The sequence below is a fragment of the Meleagris gallopavo genome, chromosome 14 (genome assembly GCF_905368555.1).
Source record: "Meleagris gallopavo chromosome 14, MGAL_WU_HG_1.1, whole genome shotgun sequence".
Lineage (NCBI taxonomy): Eukaryota > Metazoa > Chordata > Aves > Galliformes > Phasianidae > Meleagris > Meleagris gallopavo.
Window position 1 is genome coordinate 3,900,555 of NC_139417.1, and position 23,670 is coordinate 3,924,224.

Consider the following 23,670-nt stretch of genomic DNA (forward strand, 5'->3'; position numbering starts at 1 on the left):
CCCTATAGTTGTTCTGTTAAGTTAGGCTCCCTTTGCAGCCAGCCATTGAACCCTGAGATCAGCGAGAGTTGTCTTGATTTCTGTACACATGGTATTAAAATATGAATTTAGTCCTAAATTGAAGAGGGTTGAAACTCTCAGTGATACAAATGACACCAACAAGCAGAGCATTCAGAAATACAAGGAAACGATAATAATGCTGAGGAAAACAAAATTGATCAACAAAAACAGGAAAAAAACATTAAAAAATAAAAACTTAGAGAGATGAAGATAGATGTATTAGGCAAAAATAAAAAACAAAAATCCAGCCATTCTATATTGGAAACCTAACAGAGCAATACAACTTCACAGCCTAAGGAAGTCCTGGGACAATGGAGGGGTCACCTCAGTGTAGTAGCAGACATAGATCTGAGTAGAATATGTGATTAGTTGAGTAAGCAGAGAGAGGAAAAGAGTAATTGTTCTGGAAGGAACCTAAGAAAACCCAATGGTTTCTCATGTGGAAACCAAATAATAAAAGAAAAAAATTGCTGGATTGCTGAAACATTTTGTTTATCTAATTTTTGGTTGTTTACTACATGCTTAGTTTGTAATTGTGGTTAATTTTTGTTTGTTTGTTTCTGTTTCAGTAGGCTGCATTTATAAATGAAATATTTGAAATATAGTGTGTTGTTTTTCTTTCTATTATTATTTGGAAAATGTAGAAATTACTTTTTCTAGCCTTCATGAGCACACTCATTCTTCTTCCTCTCAAAATTATGGCTGTAATTATTTGCTGAATTCTGTTTCTATCTACCAACTGTGTCAGTCAACCTGGCACTGCATTTTTCACCTAAGTAATTTACACAGATGGATTTAGACAGCCCTACTTTTATCAGGTCACTGCTTGAAAGAAGCTGAGAGGCCCTGTCTAGAGATCCATATAAGTAAGAATAGTTTAGAGGAAGGAGGGGGGAAAAAAAAAGACAAAAATACAGAGAGGCAAAAAAGTGAGATGGAGGAATGGCAAGGTAAATACACGTATGTCTTTGAAGTATGTACTCCAGGGAGGTACGAGAGTGGTTTAGAGCTATAACAGGCAGTTGAGAAATGAAGTTGAGAAAAGCCTTTTTTTTTTTTTTCCCATCAGAAAGGATGTCTAAAGATGGATATCTATTCTAGCATAGAATAATTTTGTCCCAGAGGTGAAGGAAAAGCATGTATTTTGAATGCACATATGTGTGTGAATACAGGGCTGTGCAAAACTGTGTACAGTATCAAGAAAAATAGCATCGGCAGAAATGATCTGCTAATAGGGGGAGTCTCTAGTGGTCTCAGAAGGGATGTACTTTGTTTTAGCATTTATGCAGTTTACATTTGGATTTTTATTATTCACCGTGTACGTATTGCATAAGATTCCTGCAGCTTATACCACTTGGCCAGAAAAAGGTCTTGCGTTTGAAAATGATGCAAGTGAAACTGTTAGATTTTTTTCCTGACAGCTTAACTAAACTCTTATCTCAATAGGAAATGTAATATATTTATTTTGCTTCAGTTTCATTTTGATAACCACCTTCCTGATGAGGTTAAGTGAAATAACCTGAGATAGAAACATGTCTTGCCCACTTGAAATAGAATGATATTATTTCTGATTTCAACTAACCAGAATTAACTTAGCTGTCTTGCAAAAGAAATGCAAAGAAAGTGAAATTGGTGCTCAGTCTTCAGCTTTATTGGTCTCAGGGGGGTCCTGCATGAAGTAGATTCATTATATATTTATAGTACTGAGATTGTTTTGCCACAAGCTGCTCTTTTATCTCCAAAATCACGAGGAAGCCAACTGGTTCTCACACTAAAGAGGACCACACTGTGATCTTCAGCAGTCTGTCAGAGGATCTACTACTGTTGCACTGTGGCTATTTCATAGCCACCAGTGGTTCTTTCTTATTTCATTTCTGTTCCTGTAATTAGTAAGAAAGCCTTTTAGTAGATCCATGTGTGATACTACAATTGGTTTCAGCAATACATTTTTTATCCTGATGTTAATACATTTTTCAGATTTCAGAAATTTAATATTCTTGCCTCTTATCACTGAGAAGGTCCCTGCAAATCTGTGCCGTCTTACTGCCTCCTTAGACTTTCTAAGCACAGTAGTCAAATGTTGTGGGTGTTACAAAGGATCAAAATGCTCAAAAATAGAGATGGCAGAGCAATTTTCTGGTCTCAGTTTCTGTGTCTGATATAATGGTGTTTTAAAAGTTCCTAATTAAGTTCGTCTATCTCTAATCTTTTGTGCTAGATTGAATTTCATTGTGTGTTTATTTCCAGGAAGCACTTAAGATTTTCCTCTAGATTTTTATTGTAATATTATTATTTTTTTTAATGCTAGGCTGTTAAATTTCCTATACACATCAGCTGGATTGATTATTTTCAATGAAATAACATGAAATTTATTCAAAGCAGAAAATGCCTTGAAATTTTATTACTTTTGGAGACTTTGTCAAAGACTGGCATCTGTGGGCCAGAATAGCAGGAGAGAAAGAGGAAGAGGAAAAGACAGAAAATGAAGGAGGAGAAAGATAAAGGTGAAAAGAGATGTAACGTTTTCAGATAGCTATGCTCTGTGAAATATTCAAGAGGTCAGTTTATTCCTTTCCTCTTTTTCTCTGCATCCTAACGCATGCTGGCAGGAAAAAAAAATCCAAACAATAAAAGTTGTCAGTAAATCAAACCATCATTCTCTGAGCAGCACTAATACAGAATTCATCTCAGATTATGAATTGAATGCTTAATATTTTAAATTAACAAATGTATTAAATCTAACGTAAAGCTTAACTCTAAATGAAGTTCCTGTGGCACTGTTAATGAGGTGTTTCACCCTTTTCCACTTAGAGTTCTTGAAACTCATCACTTTCTTGCAAAACCTTTTAGTTTTTCATTCCAATTAATGTCTAATATTAAAACAATGTCAGGTAGTTCTGACAGCTAAATATGCCAACAGAATGTTTTTCATATATTATAACTTATTGAGATTGATAACATATAACAATCTTGCCCAAAAATGCTCCCAAAGTTGAGGTAAGAACTATGTAGGAGACTGATAAAGATTAATTTTCTGAACACATTAGGTATCATCCTAGACTCTAATCATTAGCTCTTAATTTAGTACTTCATCTTTGAAAAACACTTATGATTAATAACTATGGCAATTCTGAATATTTCTATGATGTGTACAGCTTACATAGTAGCCGAGTCTTGCTACTTTTTGATATTCAGATAACATCTGTGAAATCTTCATGTAGCAATGAAAAGGATACCAGTTCTTTTCTGGATCCTAATTGTCTGTTTATTAATTTGACTAACTGTCCTTGAGCTTTAAACTTTGAGAAAGGGACATCAGAACTTCCTAATCAGTTCTTCTGAGAGTCCTTTCTGACTATTAGATATTTTTCTATTTTTTTCTAATTTTTTTTCTTTTTCTAATGGCAGTATAGACATTTTTTCAGATAGAGATCACTCCTATGACCTCGTAGCGACTCCTTGTTTCAAGAAAGATTTCTATACTAATCCATATTGTTCATGTGCAATATCATTTACGTTTCCAAGAAAATAATGTAAAGATGCTCTCTGTCTCATTGCAAAGACTTGGGCCTAATGAATGAATAAGGCAAACTCTGCTGCATATTTCAGTAGGTCTGTCAAAGGATACTATAGATATTATAGATTGCCAAAAGTCATGTTTTGCAAACATTTGTAATGTACCAGGTAATATTAACATAAGAACTTGTGCTCCACCATTTCCTTTTTTGCTTACAAATCCTTCTTGATTATTTTTATATAGGGTCTACTACAATTAGTATGCTAATAGAATGCATTATTAAATTATGGTTTAGTTACAAAACCGTAACAAAAAGCAAACAACTAATGGACTTCTATTCCTTATTATATTAGTAAACTATAATAAAATTTAGAGTTCAATTTGTGCTCTGAAATCTTCCCATAAATTAGACCAATAAGTGTGGTTATTTCTCCCGGTATATGGCTGCTATCATTTGGGTAATACTGATTTGGGAAAAAAAAATAAAGAGAATAGGTGAAGGAAAATTTCTATTGGCCAGGGAAATATCATTTAGTAAAGAGATAAAAAATAAAATAGCCTACTATAATGCTGTAAGCCAGATTTCATTGTTTCAATTGACTCAACATGCAGTAAGCATTTAAAGGAAGTGTTAGAATATTGTGTATCAGCAGGATTTTGATATTAGAGTATCATACTGCTTGTAATGATTGCTGAGACCAAGACTTGTGTAGTTTTTGAATCATCACAAATGAGTTCTCATTAGTACTACGAAGAATCTTCTTTTATTATAGACAAAACCAAACAGAGAGTTCTGTGGCTTTTTGTTTGTTTGTTTGTTTTTTGTTTTTTGTTTTTTTTACTTCCATCTGACTCCTGGTGAGCTTTAGGATAGGTAGATCTTTAGGATGTGATAGAGCTTTAGGATCGTTTGGAAAAAAGAAATCCCGTAAGTGCCTCTTTATTTTTTATTTTTTAACTAACGTATGCATCACAGAGATGGCCTAATAATCAGTGATCAGTATTTTTTCTGACTTTGATCTCTCAATGTTTTATCCCTTCCTAAATTTTGTGTTGAGTTCCCTGAATTTCAGCACCACCCTAATTTTAGTTGTTGACCTTACGCGGTTTCTCCACTTACACTTCAAAGCTAAAATATAAGGAGAAGCTAAAAAAAAAAAAAAACACAAAAGAACCTGATTCAGAAATATAAGATTTGAGATATTGTACTGACTTAGCACCAGGACATTCAGGAGGGATCAATTCTTTCACAGTTACTGAGTGCCTACAAAACAATTGAGGAGTAGACTCAGAGCTCCTAAACACAGAGCTCCTATGTTTTGTCCTGTAAAAAGCTGTGGGTATCCCTCTAAAACTTGTTCTCATTGTTATTGTTGTTTCTTTTTGTTTTTAGATCATAATCAACTTTTAAATGTCTTGTACACCTTATCAAGCTTTGTCTTGAAAGCATGTCAGAAAACATTTTTATGGTTCTAACTTGCTAACCACTTCAGCTCTGTGGGTACTCCATTCTCATAGCATAGAAATTGTTGCTAAAAGGTATTGTTGTGCTCACATGTATAAACAATAGTCAGAATAGGCATTCATATAGATGCCCTCTCTACATATACATGAGTTGTATAAGATGCTTGATTTAAATTGTACTGAGAGTCAAAGCTTGGAAGAATAGCATAGTGATTACATGGTGTCTCCTCCTAAAGCTTTTCTTTCTTTTCTCCCGATTTTTCATTCAGTAGCCTCACACTATCCATTACATCTTTAAAAAGGATATTGTTTGGTTAAGAAAATAATTTGCAATCATTTTAAATTAATAAATATGGACTCACTGCATCAATGGAAAAGGGAAGAGCCCCTGATGTCCTCTATCTCAACTTCAGTAAGGCCTTTGACACAGTGCCCCACAACATCCTTCTCTCCAAATTGGTAAGATATGGATATGATAGGTAGACTGGTCGATGGACAAAGAACTGGATGCAGGATCGAGTCCAGAGAGTGGTGGTCAATGACTCAATGTCTGGGTTGGAGATCAGTGATGAGTGGTGTCCCCCAGGGCTTGATGCTGTGGCCAGTACACTTTAGTATCTTCATGAGTGACATCAACACTGGGGTCGAGTGCAGTGAGTTTGCAGATGACACCAAGATGTAGGGTGCAGTTGACACATCAGAGGAATGGGATGCCATTCAGAGGGACCTAAACAGGCCCAGGTGAACCTCATGAGAATCAACAAATCGAAATGCAAGATCTTGCACCTAGGTCAAGGCAATCCTCACTGCCGATACAGCCTTGGGGATGAAAGGATTCAGTGCAGTGTTGCTGAAAAAGACCTGCAGGATGGGAAGCCGGACATGAGCCTGGACATGAGCCAGCAGTGTGCCCTCACAGCCCAGAAAGCCAACCGTACCCTGGGCTGCATCAAAAGCAGTGTGGTCAGCAGGTCAGGGAGGTGATCCCGCCCCTCCACTACTCGCTGTCAGACCTCACCTGGAGTACTGCATCCAGATGTGGAGTCCTCAGCAAAGGAGAGACATGGACATGTTGGAGTGCATCCAGAGGAGGGCCACAAAAATGATCCAAGTGATGGAACACCTCTCCTCTGGGGACAGGCTGAGAGAGCTGGGGCTGTTCAGCCTGGATAAGAGAAGGTGACCTGATAGTAGCCTTTCAATATTTAAAGGAGAGCTACAAAAAAAAGGGAGACAGACTCTACAGCAGGGTCTGTGGTGATAGAACAAGGGGAAATGGCTTCAAGTTCAAAAAGGGTAGATTTAGGTTAGACATAAGGAAAAAAATATTTTACAGTGAGGGTGGGGAGGCACCGGAACAGGTTGCTTAAAGATGTGGCGGATGCCCCATCTGTGGAGACTTTCAAGGCGAGGCTGGGTCAGGCTCTGGGCAACCTGATCTGGCTTTGGTGTCCCCATTCATTGCAGGGATGGCCTTTAAAGATCCCTTCAAACTGTAGTGTAAGGATTCTATGACTTTGAAAACTTTCTCCGTAGTTATCACATATTAAAGTATGAGGCATTCTGATTTTTTTTTTATTTATTTTTTTTAACTGGTTACTTCCATTATTCATTTAAGTATTTTGTTTTCTATTATGATATCTTTGGAAAAGCTATAAATGCTTCAGCAAAGCTAAAAACTTGGTTTTTCTAAGGGAACGGCAGTACTGTTTAACCTACCACAAATATGCAGTGTGTTGGGTTGAATATATGTAAGCGATGGCATAATTTATTTCATTCCTATGCTGTTATTTGTTTTCTGTGTATAATATAGTATATTAACCTGTAAAGCTAGGTGGTTTTTTTTTGTCTGCTTAATGTTCTGATAGAAGCCTGTCTTACTCTAAATGATATGTTTGGCAAATTTGGTTGGATTCCACGTAGACTGATTGTTCCTGGTTTCAGTGTTTTATTTACATATAAATCTTTAAGTGTTTGAGGGTATTAAGCTGAACTTTGTGAAATTCATGTTTTGACAGCATGGCTCTTGTCCTTTCCTATGCTTTTCTGTTTCTGACTCTTTAATTATTTCTATCAATTCATCTCATCTGCTGAGATGACCAGAGTATGTGGCCATTTAAGGGTAAATTGACAAGATATTCAATAGATTCTAAACTTTATGTATTAAAGGACCAGAGACGGGAGAAAAAAGCCATGTATGAGTGTCTCCAGCCATGCCATGCCTGGAGTGTCTTGGCATAAACCTATTAACAAAAAAAGCAAGATGGTTTTGTGGGTAGTTCTGATATTAACATTAATCTGTAAAAATTGATGGATCATCATAAACTGGATGATCATTTAGAGCAAGTTAATAAGATGGCCAATGAATTGTGCTACTATACAATTAACATCTGCAATTAAGTAAGTTTTAATAAAAAATGGAGGATCCTGTGTTTGCACTCTGTGGGAGTCTTGTAGACCTTCTGTCCCAGGCTGCAGTTCTAATAGGCCTGAATAGTTTAATCTGAAGTTGACACTTGGGCTTTTGAAAGTTTACTCTAACAAATCAAGCTTCTCAGTATGCATTGCTAGAAAAAGATAAGGTGAGAACTTCACTTAAACATTGGTTATGTATTATTGTTAATTTTCCTGTTGAGGAAAAAACATTGTGTGAATGGTTTAATCTGTCAACCACAACAAGCTGTTAAGCTGTCCGACTCTGCTTGACTGAGTATAGTGTCATCTTTCACTACCGAATGCTGTACTTTCTGATGTTACTTCCCTTTTTATAGTTTTCCTCCCGTCTCCTCCATTTTCTGTGCATGCCTCATTTGGTTTGGATTGATGATCTTCACCTTTTCTCAGGAAGGTCTCTTCTTTGTCCCTGTAGCTCCTTTGCTTCTCTCACATTGTTGACCTGCCTAAGGGTAGTTGATTATCCCAGAGGGACAAATGTTTTGTCTTTCATGTAATTCTGGTTCTGGAATAAACTACAGTGAACCCATTTTGTGTCTAGCTTTGTCTGAAATATTTTATCATAGTGTTTAGTATTGGAAGGTGTGAATACTGCTTTTCTTTTTGTCTGTCGTAATGCATGAAACTTAGATGTTTCATGGTAGTGCAGCTTTGCTGATGTCATAGTGCCTTCTAATTTACAGTTGTATAAAAAGGACAGACATATGGAAGTAAAACAAGGCAAATAGTAACAAGGAAAATAGTTTAAAAGGGTACGTTGATCTGGTAGGAGATATGGGCAGAGATGCAACTCAATGTGTCAAGACGCATGAGTGAAATAGGTAGGGGTGTATATGAAAGCTGAAGGAGGACTCTCTATTAGAAAGTGCTAGAACAGGGAGTAATGGCTTAAACTGAGTATAGATTTACATTTAGATTCTTTGCTATGAGGGTGGTGTTGTGCTGGGGCAGGTTGCCCAGAAAATCAGGATGGATAGGGCTTTGGAGCACCTAACCTAACAGAAGGTGTCCATGTATCTGAAAGGGAAATCGGAACCTGGTGACATACAGGGTCCCTTCCAAACCAAAGTGCTCTTTGAAACTGCTTGAATTAGAAGGTTAGCAAGACATGGGAAGGAATTTGGTGTGGTTTGAGACCCGAAACTCAGAGATAGACAGTCTCATACCTTTTACAGTTTTATTTCTGCCCTCCCTCAAGGAGTTAAGCCTTGCTTGCCAGCAGTTAAGGCTCAGTCAGTAGTCTCAAAGAAAATTTATTTCTCAATAGCAGGCTATATAAAAACCTTAATGGATTCAGTGAGGCAGAAAGAAAGAGTAAAAGGACAGAAGGAGAAGATAAAAGGGAAAGATGTATGGATGAAGAAAAAAAAAAAAAAAAAGAAAGAAAGGACTGGGGCCCATTGTGAGGAGCCCAGGAAAAGGAACTGGGCAGCAATGATTATATCTCCTGAAGTGTCTTTTGTTTTAGCCTAAAGTAATAGCAGAGAATAGCCCTTCACTGCAAGGCTTTGACACTCTGTCCAAGACTGATCTCTGTATTCAAAGAGAGAAAGTAGAACATTCATGAGATGCATGCTGAGTTCCTGCTATCCGCCTCCTCTGTGTGAGGTTTTAAAACAGCTACTGAGATTTTTTTTTTCACTCTCCTGTGCACTGAGCATTTAAGGACACCTCAGATTTGTTAGTAAAGGAGATTTTTGTGCCTTTCAGAGTGGTTTTCTCAAGCTTTTCTCTAGCAGCTGAGAAAAGTATCAAGTAGTAAACATAAATCAGAATTGCATCTACATGATTTCATTCCTTGCTAGGTGAACCTTAACACTGCAGGCCCGTTTTCATATCAGTCTTCTGTTATTCTGGATCTGAGCCCTGGTCCACAGCCTAAGTGAAGAGTGGATTTCAGTGCACTGAAGGACAGCTCGGGGCACGTGTGTGTGTGAAATTTTTGGGCAGAGAAAATCACCTGTCCTGTCAAGTTAATGTATAGAAAAAAAGCAAGGATAGAAAGGAAAGGAGGAAGGCTGCCTGTGGTCATTTTAGTGATAATTCACAGAATTTTCTGAAAAATTAAAGGTGAAGCATAATGACGTGGATTAGCATAGAGATATCTCTATAGGAGAAATTTATTGATTGGCTGGAGGTAACACATAATGGCTTATTCTCTCCTTGAAGTTACTATGCACTCGTAAGATTTCTTCATGTTTTTCTATTTATAGACCTGCCCTTCTTATGAGTTCTTTTATTCCCTACCAGAAGAAATCAGCTAACAATGCATAACATAAGTCAGACAGTTGTTTCTGTGTACTCCAGTGTTTGCTGATACATGGGTGGTTTTTTCTCGGGTAGTGGGAGTCTGTAAAGCATCAGAATTGGCTCATGAGCAATTTACAAGGCAGCATGTAGGTAACCACACCCATGGCACTATACATGAAGATTAGTACTGTATCAAATTCCTCCCAGTGAGAATGCACTCTCTAGGTTGTAGAGTCAGTTTATCTATGATGTAAAGGTGTCTTTGTAGTAATAGTTCTGTTTACCAGGCATCACTTGAGAGATTTACAAAACGTAATTCTGTATACCATCTCAGTGTCATGGATTGAATCCAAACTCTTTCTTCAGAAAACTTACTGAAATAAATTTCTACATGAGCAACAAAGGCAGCTTCAGCAGTTGCTGGTGCTATATTGGCTACTAAAACACATTCCAGAGAAAAGAGTTGGCTGCAGTGCACCTGCTATTCAATTTGCCTTTCAAAAATAAGAAAATAGAAAGAAAAAAAAAAAAAAAAGAAAATAAAGAAACTCAAATCAGCCTGTATAAGCTTGATTGTGTCATGTCATGTGTGTCGACAGCATGACACCAAGAATTCTGCAAAAAAAGATTTTTCTTATTTCCCTTATTTTTCTTATTTTTTGTGGGTAGAAAAGGTACATGGTTCTATCTGTGATAACTAACACCAATTGATGTCAGTATTTAATTAATTTGTATGTCACTTGTTCCTGAAGTGCCTTACTGAGGTTAGAATCACATTGTTACAAGTCTTGGATGAACACAGTAAGATGCCTGTATTCCCCAAAGAGCTTGTCCTTACATCTGATTTCCATAATGGGCAGTTGGAGATCTCTGATGAACTCCAGGTATAAAGTGAAGACAGGGAGATGTGCCTGAGGTAGAAAGATAAAACTGGAGCAGAATCATAATTTTAAGTCCAGGCCAATATCTTTACTGTGTGATTCCTCTCCTTTTCTGATGCATCGCATCAAATCTACTTCTCATACTGTGAAGTTCAGCTCAAAAGCAGAATTAATTTGCAGCACACTGTGTCAGATCAGCATTCTACAAGTGGGACATGAGGTGATTTAAGGGCTAGATTTAGAGTCTGCAGTAGTAGGAAAGTTAAGTGCAGTAAGCCTTGAGGTAAAATATATATAACTGCACTGTAATAAAAGTAGTAGCCATAGGGAATGGAAATGTGGAGAATGTGGGACGTGGAGGATAGTTTAAGTGGTAAAGCTATTATGTTATTGGAACAGGCTGCCCAGGGAGTTGGTGCAGTCCCCATCCCTGGCGGTTTTCAAGAAAATGGTAGATGTCACATTCAGTGAAAAGATTTAGTGGGATGATTATGATGAGCTTATGGTTAGACTGGACTAGTGGTCTTTCCAGTCTTTATGATTCTATGATTATATATAGCTATTAATAATTATTATACTCAATAAACACATAGTATTACGAATGTTTTATGATGAATATATCTCTCGGCAGTCACCATGGTGATGAAATTGTATCGTCCTGTGGCTAAACAAACACAACTTTTTCAGTAATAAATGATGAGCTCTGTTTTATCCTACAAGCAGGAAAATCACCTCTTCTCCTGTCCTATTCTGACCCTTGCATTTTTACCTGCTTCATAGGTTAAACATTTTCAGAATATATCAGAAGCTACTGGATAGAGCCTTCAGTGAGATCTGGACAGGCATGTCTAAATTAGCTAAGAAATGAAGTACATTTAGTGTCTTATTTGTACCTCATTTCTGTCATGTCTAAACTCAGTAAACTGGAAATTCAGGTGCCTAGTAAGGGACAATTCTGTACATTCGTTTTGTAGAAACTGAATTGTCTTATATCAGAATTGTCGGAAACTCAGCCCATATTGAAAGTTATTTAAGAAAATTTCAGGTTTCTCTGCCTGTTTATAACTAATATCAGTATCTGGCTTGCTATATATAGTAGAAAACAAGAAGTCTGAAAAGCCTGGAAGGTTCTGAAAAGGAATAGCTTTGGTTTATAAAAGCTTAAACTTTTTGAAGACCTTTACAAATTGTAGGGGAAAAAAATCCTCAGTTGATTAATTAGTCCTAATTCATATTTAAAATTCTTCCTGACTGATTTTTAAAGTTGACTTTTACTTGATTAAATAGCAGTCTTTGATTTTGAGATATTTGCGTCTCTGCAAATTCACTACTTGATGGGAACATAAACACTTTTGCTTGGAGTGATGAGCTTAGTGAAAATGTTTGAAGTGCTTCCTGTATTATTGTGAGAAAGACTGGAATAGAACAGGTCTTTCTCTTTGTGCACTAGGTTGCTAGCAAAAATAATAATAAAAAACATTATTCTAGATATGCATAGTTTCAGTACACGTGTGTTTTATTTGCTGCTCAAGTTCTATGCTGTCTCATTTATGGTTGTGATAAAATGCTCTTTAAACAGGATAAAATGTAGGATACTTGTCTTGAAATCACTGAGACTATATTTGTTACTATTTAAGTTTAGTTTCTCTTGGTAACCTAAGAAATGAATGTTTTCGGGTAGTTTTATTGGCTAAAGTAATAAATCTTACACAAATAAATGGAAGTAGAGCTTTGCATTTGCCCTAGGCAATACATTTTTAAAATTTAATGTAAGATCTGTAGGCCACATCAAAATAGCCAACAATCTTGAAAAACAATTTCAGAAGAAAAGACAGATCTTGATCACAATAGTCTGGGGAGATTTGGAAACAAAACCGGCTGGTAATAACTTGAGAAAGAATTTCAAATAATAAATTTAGAAAATTGATGTTGTTTAAGTAATACTTATGTAGAGAAATAGCAATTCATCTATGTTTATGGTTCACTCCAGAAGAAACTGCTGCAGTTCGTTGTTATTGTCTGTCTTTGGTACTTTTTCATTACTTTCTTATGTTCTTTGTAATCCTGGATTGGTAGAGCACTAAGATTCCACTTAGTCAAAACTTCTGCCATCCTACCCTCCTCCTGAATTTCTCAGTAGAATTAGGCAGTACGTCAGGCACAGAAAATGTTGAAATGGAATTTGGGAAATACTGCAAAGATCATAAAATCAGACCCAATTTAAATAATAATTCATACTGGAAACAAATACAGGGGAAAAGTATCTTCACCCATGTTTAATTTTTAAATGAATCTTAGGAATATTAACTTTTGTTTGTTAAAGGTATTCAGTCAAGATGGATCTTCCATCCATTCATTAAAAAGAACACAGACAAAATGGAATGGAATAGATTTTTTTGTATTGATATGAAATGTATTTTGGAATTTTCATTTAATTCTAAAGAGAACTGTATCGACTTGACTCTGACATGTATTTATTTATTCATTGCCTTAATTACCGCACGGATAAAAATAAGGACTTGCACAGCTATGCTAAATGGAGACTTTTCTGTCCCTCAGCCATTGAACTTGGTGTGATCTGAAATTAAAATTATGTATTTCTGGTGTTAGTATTTCATGATTAATATTCTCTTCCTGTAATCGCTGTGCATTTAATAAGATTCTTTTATACCTTTATGAAGTTACTCTTTTGCCACCTAATTTTCTAGTGCGCCATGCATTCCCAGTGTTTTTTTCCCCTGATGCTTATTTCTTAGCTCTGAAATCCTACTAAAATTTCTTACCTGTTGATTTTTAACTACTTTCTATACCAAGTGGAACTGTTGTCACACATTAATAATGAGTAGCTTGCAAAAAATTCTGTGTCTTGTGAACAATAAACTGGTCTAAGGGTGATTAAGAGGATTATTCTGGTGCAATTTTGTCTCTATGGGTTAACAAACAAGAAAAACAGCAAATGATACTATGTAAATCTAAAAAACAGAAAATAGAGCAATCATCAGTTTTGCTAGATCTTCTACCCCACTCATACCTCTTACAAATCTACTTATCTGGTATTTTGTTGGCTTTTTAGTTTCGTTTCTTTTCTGCATATGAAATTTTAGCTTAAAAATACTGGTAGATCTAGAAAATGTGTTTTTCCCTTTTGACATAGTTTTGAAAAACTTGTGAATCAGCTGTCATTCCTTTGTACTGTTCTTCTTGTAAATCCAATTAGCATTGAAAAATCTCATCTCTCTTCTGTTGTGATTTGTATGTTCATAGATGGTATGGTGTCATATCAGCAGAAGACTTTCAGACGATGAAAGGAAAAATTCCTGTGTATGGTTGTAAAAGAAAATCATAACATTATCTGCTCTTAACATATAAGAGGTTAGAATTTGAAAAACTGAAAAATTATTAGTGGAACAAGATGGCTGCGTAAACTGTGGCATGTAGACTCTTCCTTTTTTTTTTTTACGGGAATATGAGCCTATATTGATAACACATTGTACAAAGACACAGACTGTGATAAAATAATTCCTTGTACAATTTTACTAACATCTGTACTGTAAAGCAGGATAAGAACTATTCTTTTCCTCTGTCACATCACTCAGGCAGTGAAATTTTTGGTTCCCAAGTTGTTTCTCTGCACAAATGGACTGCACTGGATATATAATTTCATCTTTTTCTACTTTGTATACTATTACTGATACCTGAAAACTTTAGCAGTCTCTTCCTGACAAAAGAAGTTGGTGGTGTCAATCGAGTTCTCAGTGGTCACTGTGTCCACTAAATAAATAAGTTAAATCACTAGCCAATGGTCAAAATCTCTAAATGAAAGTTAAGGATGGGCAAAGCACGGATTCACGTCTTTTTCTCAATATAACTCTTCTGATTTAGGGCAAATTGATGATGTTGCTACTTTTGCTTATCTCCTGAAGAAAAATAGAGGAATTCAAGGGAAATAATGTTCTAAAACATCAAGTGATACTAAATACTTTTATTCTGTTTAGGCTTTTAGACTTCTGAGACTGTGTGGCTCAATTCATTGCCTGCGGGGCTTCTTCCTTATTCTCATAGATCTATCAGAGATTTCTTCTACGTTTGCTCTTTCACTTGATTATCTGGGATTGGTCTTGCCCAGAAGCAAGGTTCTGAAAAGCACCTTTTAATTTAGGATGGGTAGTTCAACAGTCCTTATAGCCTGATCTGTACCCTTGTACCAGATCTAGGTGTTTTGGTATGAAAAGACACAAACTGGTAGCTAGTTCAGTTTTCATTGTGTAATTATAACCTACCTATCTTATGTTACATAAACATCTAAGTCTCTTAAATTTCTGCTACTTGAAGTTCCAGTGTTTTGATACTTAAAGTTCATGGCAGCCAAAGCTCATGGTGTCTTTCTACATAGTGATATGTATAAACATCTTTGTAGATTTCCCTATTATATTGCAGTAGGAGAACTAAGTGCAAGAAACACCATGCCAGACATTTTTATTTGGTTTCCAACTCCTTTAACACTGGCATGGCTCTGACAAGTTTAAAAAAAGCATTTTGAGCATTGGAATGCAAATTATCATACCAAGCAATTAAAGTCAATTAAAACAGGATGTGGTGTAATTAGAAACAGTTGTGTTCACATTTATATTCAGAGATGTTTGATGTGTTGAAAGAAAAGAAAATGATTTAGGAAACTTTTAATGCCTACAGATGTGATGATGATAATAATAATAATGACATTTGATTTCTAAAATGCCTCATCCTCCTTAATTTCATGAGCTCTTGGGAAGCATAATAAAACAAGCACAGTGACAAATGATACACTGGACACAATGGAATGAAATACATCAACACATAGGGATACTCAAACACTAGCTACAAGTAGTGGCCATCCCTCCCCTGTCAGCACACAGTACGTACCTGTTGCAGTAGCACAGAAGCTAGCAGCCTACTTATCTCCGTGTGCACTAACACCAGCGATTGACCAGCAGTTAGCTCAGGAAGGCTGTATCTTTCCCACGTGTACTTCCTTGGTATCTCGTTTACTGTTTTGACTATTTAGCATTTATTGCCAGAAATACTGAACCAATTTTTCTCCCTATTTATTATCCTTTTTCACTATTGTAGCCAGAAAGAAAGGGGATCCCCACTCTCTCCATTCAATACAGGACTCAGATCAGGACCACGTTCATTCATGTTTCTTCTCATTAACCCATGTTCCATTTGCATTTTGAGCCTTGCTACGGAGGACAGTCTCTTTGAGACAATCTCTATTTGAACTCAGTCATATTCATTTGCATTTTCACTAAGTCAATAATAGTAGAAGAAAGTACTGGGATAAATCTTCCCATTTTGCATTGTGTTGATCTATGAACGAATCAATTCAGAATTATGCACTTTATAGGTTTATAATGGTTGGTTTGATTTCCTGGGAAAATAATGATTTGTATTTTCAACAGGGATAGGGGACCTGAAAGATATATAGGAATTAGTTCCTATTAAGGCCAGGAAGAATGAGGTGTCTAAGTATGACTTGGGCAGATGGACACATTCAAAGATCTGCTCCGTGGTTTCAACATCTTCTTTTCTGAGTGTACCACATGAAGCACACATGACATGATTTCATATTTGGGATTATGTACTCAATTTGGCTTGAAAATCAAAATTCCATTTCTTTGTCATGAAAATGTGTTTGTCCTATCATGGGTTGTCTGATGTAATTTTTTCATTAACATAGGCATGAAACAGTTAATGAAATTCTGAATTTAAAATGTCTGTTTTTGAGGGCTATACAAGTCATATCTTTTTACCAAATGTTGTTTCCTATTCTTGCAGTTTAATTTACTTTGATTTGTGCAAGTCAGATACGTTAAAGCATCATCTCACGGTAGGGTGTATTGGATCTGCTTTGTGCAGGTAGAAATAGTTACAGGGAATTAAGTTTAAGATACAATACTTCTTAGAGGAAATATATTTGTAGTGATGTGGAATCAATCATTTAATCCAACTCCAGATTTGAGTGGCTATATTTGGCTCTCAGCTATGTGACTGTATAATTAGAGAAATTCTGCTCATTTTTTTCTTTGGAAAATATGACTTCACACAGGTTTCCAGAAATGTTCAGTTGTTCCCCATCTACTAAAGAACACTGATTTCTGAAAAAAATCTGACAATATAAGTAAAAATAAAAATTACTAGGTTTCAGCACTTCCTTAGAAAGCCTCACTTGATAAGGGTAACACAGCAGATCTCAGGAGGATATATGTAGTATCTATGTATGTTTATGAAATGTTCATTCCTCAAGCATGGACTTGCAAGCAAGGCAGTCATATGACATTTCAGTTTAGTAATTATTAGGTGGCTGAGAGTTCATTGTATGTGTTGTTATATACTCCATATAAGATAACTCAATGAATTACTTGTGATTATGAATCAGTGTCCCTCTACCAGTGTTTGGAATAGTAGTTGTATAGTGTATGTATACACCACAATATAAAATACAGCCAACTGTCACTAACCAAGAATAATAGATTTAGAAACTAAACAGTTTTTATAAAAAATATTGATTTTTCCTGCAAGTTGTAAATTATTTAAAAGGGAATATGGTTAAAGGACAAAATTCATCTGTGTGACCAAAGACATCAAAAGCCCCTTTTCTTCCAGAAACAATTTAGGTTTTTTAAAATCTAGTTGAAAAATAGATGATGCACTTTATTGCGCTTGGAAGAAAATGATTTCCTAATGTTTGCTTGTTTCTCCTAGGTTGTATACGTAACAGCCACATTCCCCTACATCATGCTGATGATTCTTCTGATTCGAGGAGTAACGTTGCCAGGTGCTTCCGAAGGGATAAAATTCTATTTGTATCCTGACATTTCCCGACTGTCTGACCCACAGGTAGGACCACGATCCATACATTTACTTCTTTGCCTGGGAACTGCAGAAGTTTATTGATATTAAAATCTGAATGCAGGCAATTCCTGGGTAGATGTTTATTGGTGGAGATTTGGGGTTGTGGATGGAGATTTAAAGCTATCACTGCTTACATTTGTTGGATTGCATTACTCTTTTAGTAGAGAGTTACCTTGGCTGATAAATCACAATTTTCAGACATACTGTTGTTGTTGTACATTCTGCCACTGAGAGGCAAAGTGTTGCTATTGGTTTCATCAGAAACAAATGTGACTGTAAATTAGCCATGTGAGAGCTCTACCTTTCTGTGCTCATTCCAAAGCTAAATCTCAGTCAAGAGTATTATAGAAATTGGTCATTCAGATCATTATTGCCATTGAAGAAGTCGTCTCTATATACCATGAAGAGATAAAGCTCCAGCAAGACAGTCGAAGCATTAACTTTTTTCAGGTATTTCCAGAGCAGAGTTGAACATGAAAATACTGGCTTGATTTTTTTTTTTTAAATGATGGATTACTACAATAAAATAATTAATAATGTATTATTTCTGTGATATCAAAGAGGGAAAATGCTACAAGCTCTATAATAGATTGTAAACAGTGTTTTACTTACCTAGTTTGGTGTTGCAAAAGATATTAGACATTGATACTACTTAGTAAAAGAGGTGATTTTTTCTTTTTCCCTCAAAGATTAACCAAACAGAAAATACTAGGGGAAAAAAAGTACTTTAAAATACAGAAATTTCCAATGAAAATTTAATCTTGTAGAAATGCCATTCAGCCTAAAAGCAGCAACAGTTCTGTGCCTGTGTAGATGAGAGGTAAAAGAACAGTTGTGGAAATGGAGTTAGGAACCCAGTGATGTGCTATGGCTTCCTAACATCTAGTCTTAGCCTTGAATAAAGGTATCCTCGGTGCACCTGAGAAATTAGCCCAGTGAGAGGGAGGGAAAAAAAAAAAAAGCAGAATTCCTTGATGTACTTCCAATCATTTGTTTGCAATACTTAGCAGACACATACCGTGATAAATTCACCAAGCCAGCCCCATTTCAAGTGAACTGTATGTCATACAGACTCTGTATGTCTTAACTCATTTCAGCAGAAACGTGAAATGTCTGTAATATGCTTATCTGAGAACATGGATGGCATGCATTTATTATGTTCAGCTTTAACTAGTGTTTCACTTTGTTACGTGGTTCTGACAACTAAAGTTACCCACAGTCTTAGCACAAAGTGACAAGTACTCGTTTCTTGTACGTGTTCTTCCACCTGTGATGTCTGTGACCTCATGTGAGCAGGAGGTAGACCTGCTACTTGGGTTTTGCTTCTTTCATTTGTCCATTGGCACACAAGAGGCCTTTTAACAGGATTTTGCCTCCTTGGATTTTCCACATGCAACCCACACCCTTGCTGCTGTTTGTCATTGAAGGAGGGCATGTAAGCTTAAACAACATTATTGTCAGTTTACAAGGGGGTTTTTATATGCCTATTTACTATACTGCTTCCATTTGTAAAGAAGTACATTGTTGCCATGACACTTTTCAAAGCACACAGTATTACCCAAGGAGTCTGAGAAGCACAAGGCCACATGTGCATCCATCAGTTGGTCCAACACATACGGCTTAGCTGATACTACAGTGTCTTTAAAGCAGGCTTAATGTTTTGGTTTAACAAGCCAATATTTTTTTCCTCTGTTTCAGTGTGATTTTATCTAATAAACTTCCAGGCTTAGCAAACCTCAGTATTTAAAAGATTCATCTCTTTTTGTGGGAAAGAAGATGAAATAGGATAGGCTCCATAGTTCACAACAGAGTTTATTAGCAATAATGTAGATGGCTTAATTGTAGCACAGGTGGTGAAATGGTTTTAAAGCATTATTTTTATTTGAAAAAAGTGTATTTTATTGAAGTTGAGCTTTGTTTAGATGAATCATCTCTGGCAGAAGAAAGATTTCTGGATTATGGGTAGTGTCCTTGGCACTTCTCAAGATAACAAGGAAGCTTGGCATCACAATTGTAAAACTAGAACATATGTTTTTAACATTTTCTTGCAAAGCAGAACACAGTAATATTCAAAACCATAATTCTTTTGCATCCAAAAAAAGAAAAAAAAAAAAAGAAGAAAAAAATGTCCCAGAACATTCCATGAGCCACTTCTGAATTCATTCTAGAAGTTTTTGTCAAGGAGGAATTAGGAGACAGCTGAACTAACCGTAATATTTGTGTTTTCAGTTTTCATCTTCATTCCTTGTTTGTTTGGATCTACTCCACAGTATCAAAGCATAATGCATGTGTACCAGCAGACTTGTTTTTCTCTTTGCTTATAGGTCTGTTTAAATGATGTTCCAAGAAGACTGTGTGTCTGTATTAGGAGACCAGTATATGAACCACAGTGCCAGCTATGTTTACTGTGGATTGAGTTTTTCTTCAAAGCTTGCTTTAGTCTGAAGTTCTTGAATCTTTTGTTTCTGTGTAATTTGCATTCCATGGTTTGTTATAGCTTTCTAAGCAGCTATTCATCTGTCTTTTCAGTTTCTCTTAGAGAACACAGCATTTGAAAACTATCTCATTTTCAGCAGACTGGGCCCTCATGGCCTGGAAATTCCATGTTCTGTCCTGAGTATCTGCAGAGCTCGTACTGATCACTTTTCATGATAATAGTAGAGTAACATATTCAAGCTTCAGTGATGCTTTACTTCGTCAGCACTAAGGTCTCTATAGCAGCCATGTTCAAACTGGCTTGAAACATGCTCTTTTACCTCCAATCTGGAAGACATAGCTGCTGTTTATAGATTAAACATGGGGTCCTTCCTGAACTCTAACTCACACAAAAGAAATATTCTGATTTTCCTAATATTTGTATGCTGAAGAGATTTTAAATTCTTGGTTAGGGACTGGCAGACAAAACAATTTGCTGGGTCACAGTCTAAAATTATGTTAAATTTAATTCCTGCTGTAGCTGTGGATCCCTAAAGTGTGGAGGGAAGTGAGAATAGAATCTCCTTGTTTACTGTGTGCTTGTATGCTGTATCTGGCTGATTTACTAATTTATTTAAAACATTCATATACAAATAAAACAACAGCAACAACAACAACAAAAAAGAAAAACCCAAACAACAACAACAACAAAAAAACCAAACCAAAACAACCCAACCCATAGAATTAATGGAAATATTCCTTACAGCATCTGTAGAGACGGGTGTGATTTAGAGTTGCAGTCTTCTCCGAATAGTTGGTGTTTACAAAAGTCTTGAATAAAGTTTAGTAACATAGGTTTTGGGGCTGAATTTCACAGAATGCAGTTCCATTTAGAGGAATGACAGTTGTACTTTACCTGTGAAGCAATTACTCATGACCTTAAATATGAAATATGAATTACATAAAAAGTACAACAAAGTAAGAGCCATCACAGTTAGAATTGCTTTTAAATTTATCTGAACTTTCATTTGCAGTGATGAAGTGTGAATGTTGCAGTAAAATTTCTGATGCCAGAAATATTTCTACAGTGCACATCTAGTAGCTCAGCTATATGAATTCAGCTGTTAGGCAGCCATGACTTTATGGAGCTTCTAGGCGTTTTCTGCCCCTCTGTCCTCTCTTTCCATCTTCTCCTAACAACAGAGCCAGGGAGAAAGAAACAGAAGTGACAAGAAGGGTGTTTGTAGAGAGAACCTCTTGTTACTCAGTTGTGATGCTTTTGCAGACGTGCTGAAATTTGTCATGACAAAAGGTCAAGTTTCCTCAGCGTTCTGCATAGATTCTTGCTAACATAGGCCAGAATGCAACTGATTTTTTTTGTTTCATTTTTAAGGGCACACGCTGATTCGTGTCCAATTTGTTGCTCTACAAAAGCACCAGGTCCTTTTCAGTTCTCAAGTCTGTGTGCAGTCCATGTTGCTATGTGGGATGATTCTGTCCCAGGTGAAGGACTTTGAATTTGCTTTTTTTTTTTTTAAAGAAATTCCTGTCTCCTATTTTACTAGCTTTTTGATCTCTCTCTGAATCCCAGCCCTGCCTTCCAGGCTGTAGGTCTATCTCCAAAGCTTACAAGTAGTATCATTCAACAACTTGTTGAGAGAGCACTCTATCCTTGCAACCAAATCACCAAAAGAAAATGTTGATATTAAGTCCAGTGCTGATTGCTCAGAGACATCAGTGCCCCATACTTGGAGGTGCTCAAGGCAAGGCTGGATGGGGATTTGGCAGCTTGATCTAATACAAAGCGTCCCTACCCATGGCTCTGGCTGTTCCCATGCTCTGTGTGAGGAAAAAAAATGTACTAAATTGGATATAAGTTGCAGAGAAAATGTGTTTTTTCAGTAGACATCCACTTTGAGTGGATGCAAGTTAAAATGTTGTTTTTGCCTGAAAATTTTACTTTTCTTTAAAATCTCCTTGATTTTCTCATTAGAATAAGTTTATTTTTCTAGTTATTACTTTTTTTTTGGGGGGGGGGGGGGACATGGACCTGCAATTATTTTCTTTTAATTGTAATTCATCACAGTTGCTAACAATTCCTGTTCATTTAGCCAACATATGGTATGCAAGTGTGCATGAGCAACATGGGACACTGATGTAGAGGTGGTATTTCATTCAGTCCTGTTCTATTTAAACTGGAAAAATATGAAGGAATTTATCTTTCCTGAACTTCTGATTTCCATGCACAGTTCTCTGTGATGAGAGCATCAGTAGTAACGCCATTCTGATTCATTCCCAAGGAGTCTCTTTTTAGCAGAAGTATAAACAATTGAGATTAATTCCCCCTTGCTCGCCTGCTAGTCCATGCAGCCTTGAAAGCAACTATCACAATCGCATCGCCATCTTGAGGCCGAATGACGCCTATGTTTCTGAAGGCAGAAAATAAAAAAACTCATAGCCTCAATAGTGGAGGCAACTGTTGTATCTAATCAGAAGTCCTAAGGCTTTCTTTCTTTTCACAAAATTTAGAAGAAACCAAAAAAATCAGTATGTTGGCAATGAAATAATGTCTCATATCTGGATAAGTGTTTTGATACTTCTGTTTATTTGGAATGTTACAAGTGAGAAACCTAATTCTAATGAGGAACTTATTGAAAATGCATTCAGTAGAGCACGATCAGCCTGGTTTTTAAGTATGGTACATAGAAAAAAGGTTCAGCAGCAGATCACCTGCCTGAAATCGTACCAACCTTATCACTAAGTCTAGTAATACCTTCAGCAATTTACTGCACTTTTCACTGTTTCAAGTATTCATGCAGACATTTAGTTCAAAGAATTAGCTGGGGGAAAAAAAACAAACAGTAGGAATGAAAAGAAGAGGAAGTCAGTTCCCATCACACCTATGCAGTTCTGATAAAATCTCTGTAAGTTTTTTCCCCTGCCATTCCCCCCCCTTCTCTATATTGTTTACATCAGTAGCTGTTAACTTTCCACACAGCTGTGAGCTGTGAGCTGTTGTGAATGTAAAAAATAGGAGGCTGTGCAAGGGCCATAGGTATGAAAATCCTGAGCTGAATTTCCTGTGTATGTAACTCCAACTCTAATGTGTATTTTTGAACAAGCAGTGTTGTTCATTTGATATGGAATCTACATTTCAAGCTGTTCTGTCTCTGAAAGAAAAAAAAGTATTGCTGCAGTTGTGAGGCTCTCCTGTTCCTTTTAAATATTAAACTCCTTCCCCAACTTTCTAAATTGAAACTTGAATAAGAATGGATTCTTCTTTGCACAACTCTGCTGTTTGCAGTCACAAATAACTGAGGCTTTAAATTGTAAGGTAAACACTGTACAAAGGCTGGTGCAATGTTTAAAAACATTTTGCCCCGCTGTGCATTTTATAATCTGTGTAATGAGAATCTTCCATTTTACTATGCTTTTTGTCTTCTGCATTACAAATTATTTAAGTGGTTTTAAAGAAGAGCTAGACCAACAAATTGCTGCAACACAGCATATTTCCTGACCGGACAGAGATGTTTAACAAAACCATAAATCACTCTTGGGAGCCTGTTCACAGTTGCTCCAAAGACTGGCTGAAGGCAAGTCTGGGAGCACATTGCATTAGCCCTACTCCAAGGAATGTATTTACTGCTGTGTTGAATCTGCACTGCGGTGATTGAGCACATGCATTTCAAGATGCATGGGGACAGAAGACTCAGGGTCTTCTCCTGTGACAAAAAA

At 36.4% G+C, this 23,670-nt stretch overlaps 1 protein-coding gene across 1 annotated transcript in view; it reads left to right on the forward strand.

The window, feature by feature from the left end:
• SLC6A11 (solute carrier family 6 member 11) overlaps window positions 1–23,670 on the forward strand; it is a 90,094-nt gene that overhangs the window by 27,631 nt on the left and 38,793 nt on the right. The window contains exon 7 of the mRNA XM_019620012.3: window positions 17,371–17,505. Coding sequence (XP_019475557.2) covers window positions 17,371–17,505 — 135 coding nt within the window. The remainder of the gene's footprint in view (window positions 1–17,370; window positions 17,506–23,670) is intronic.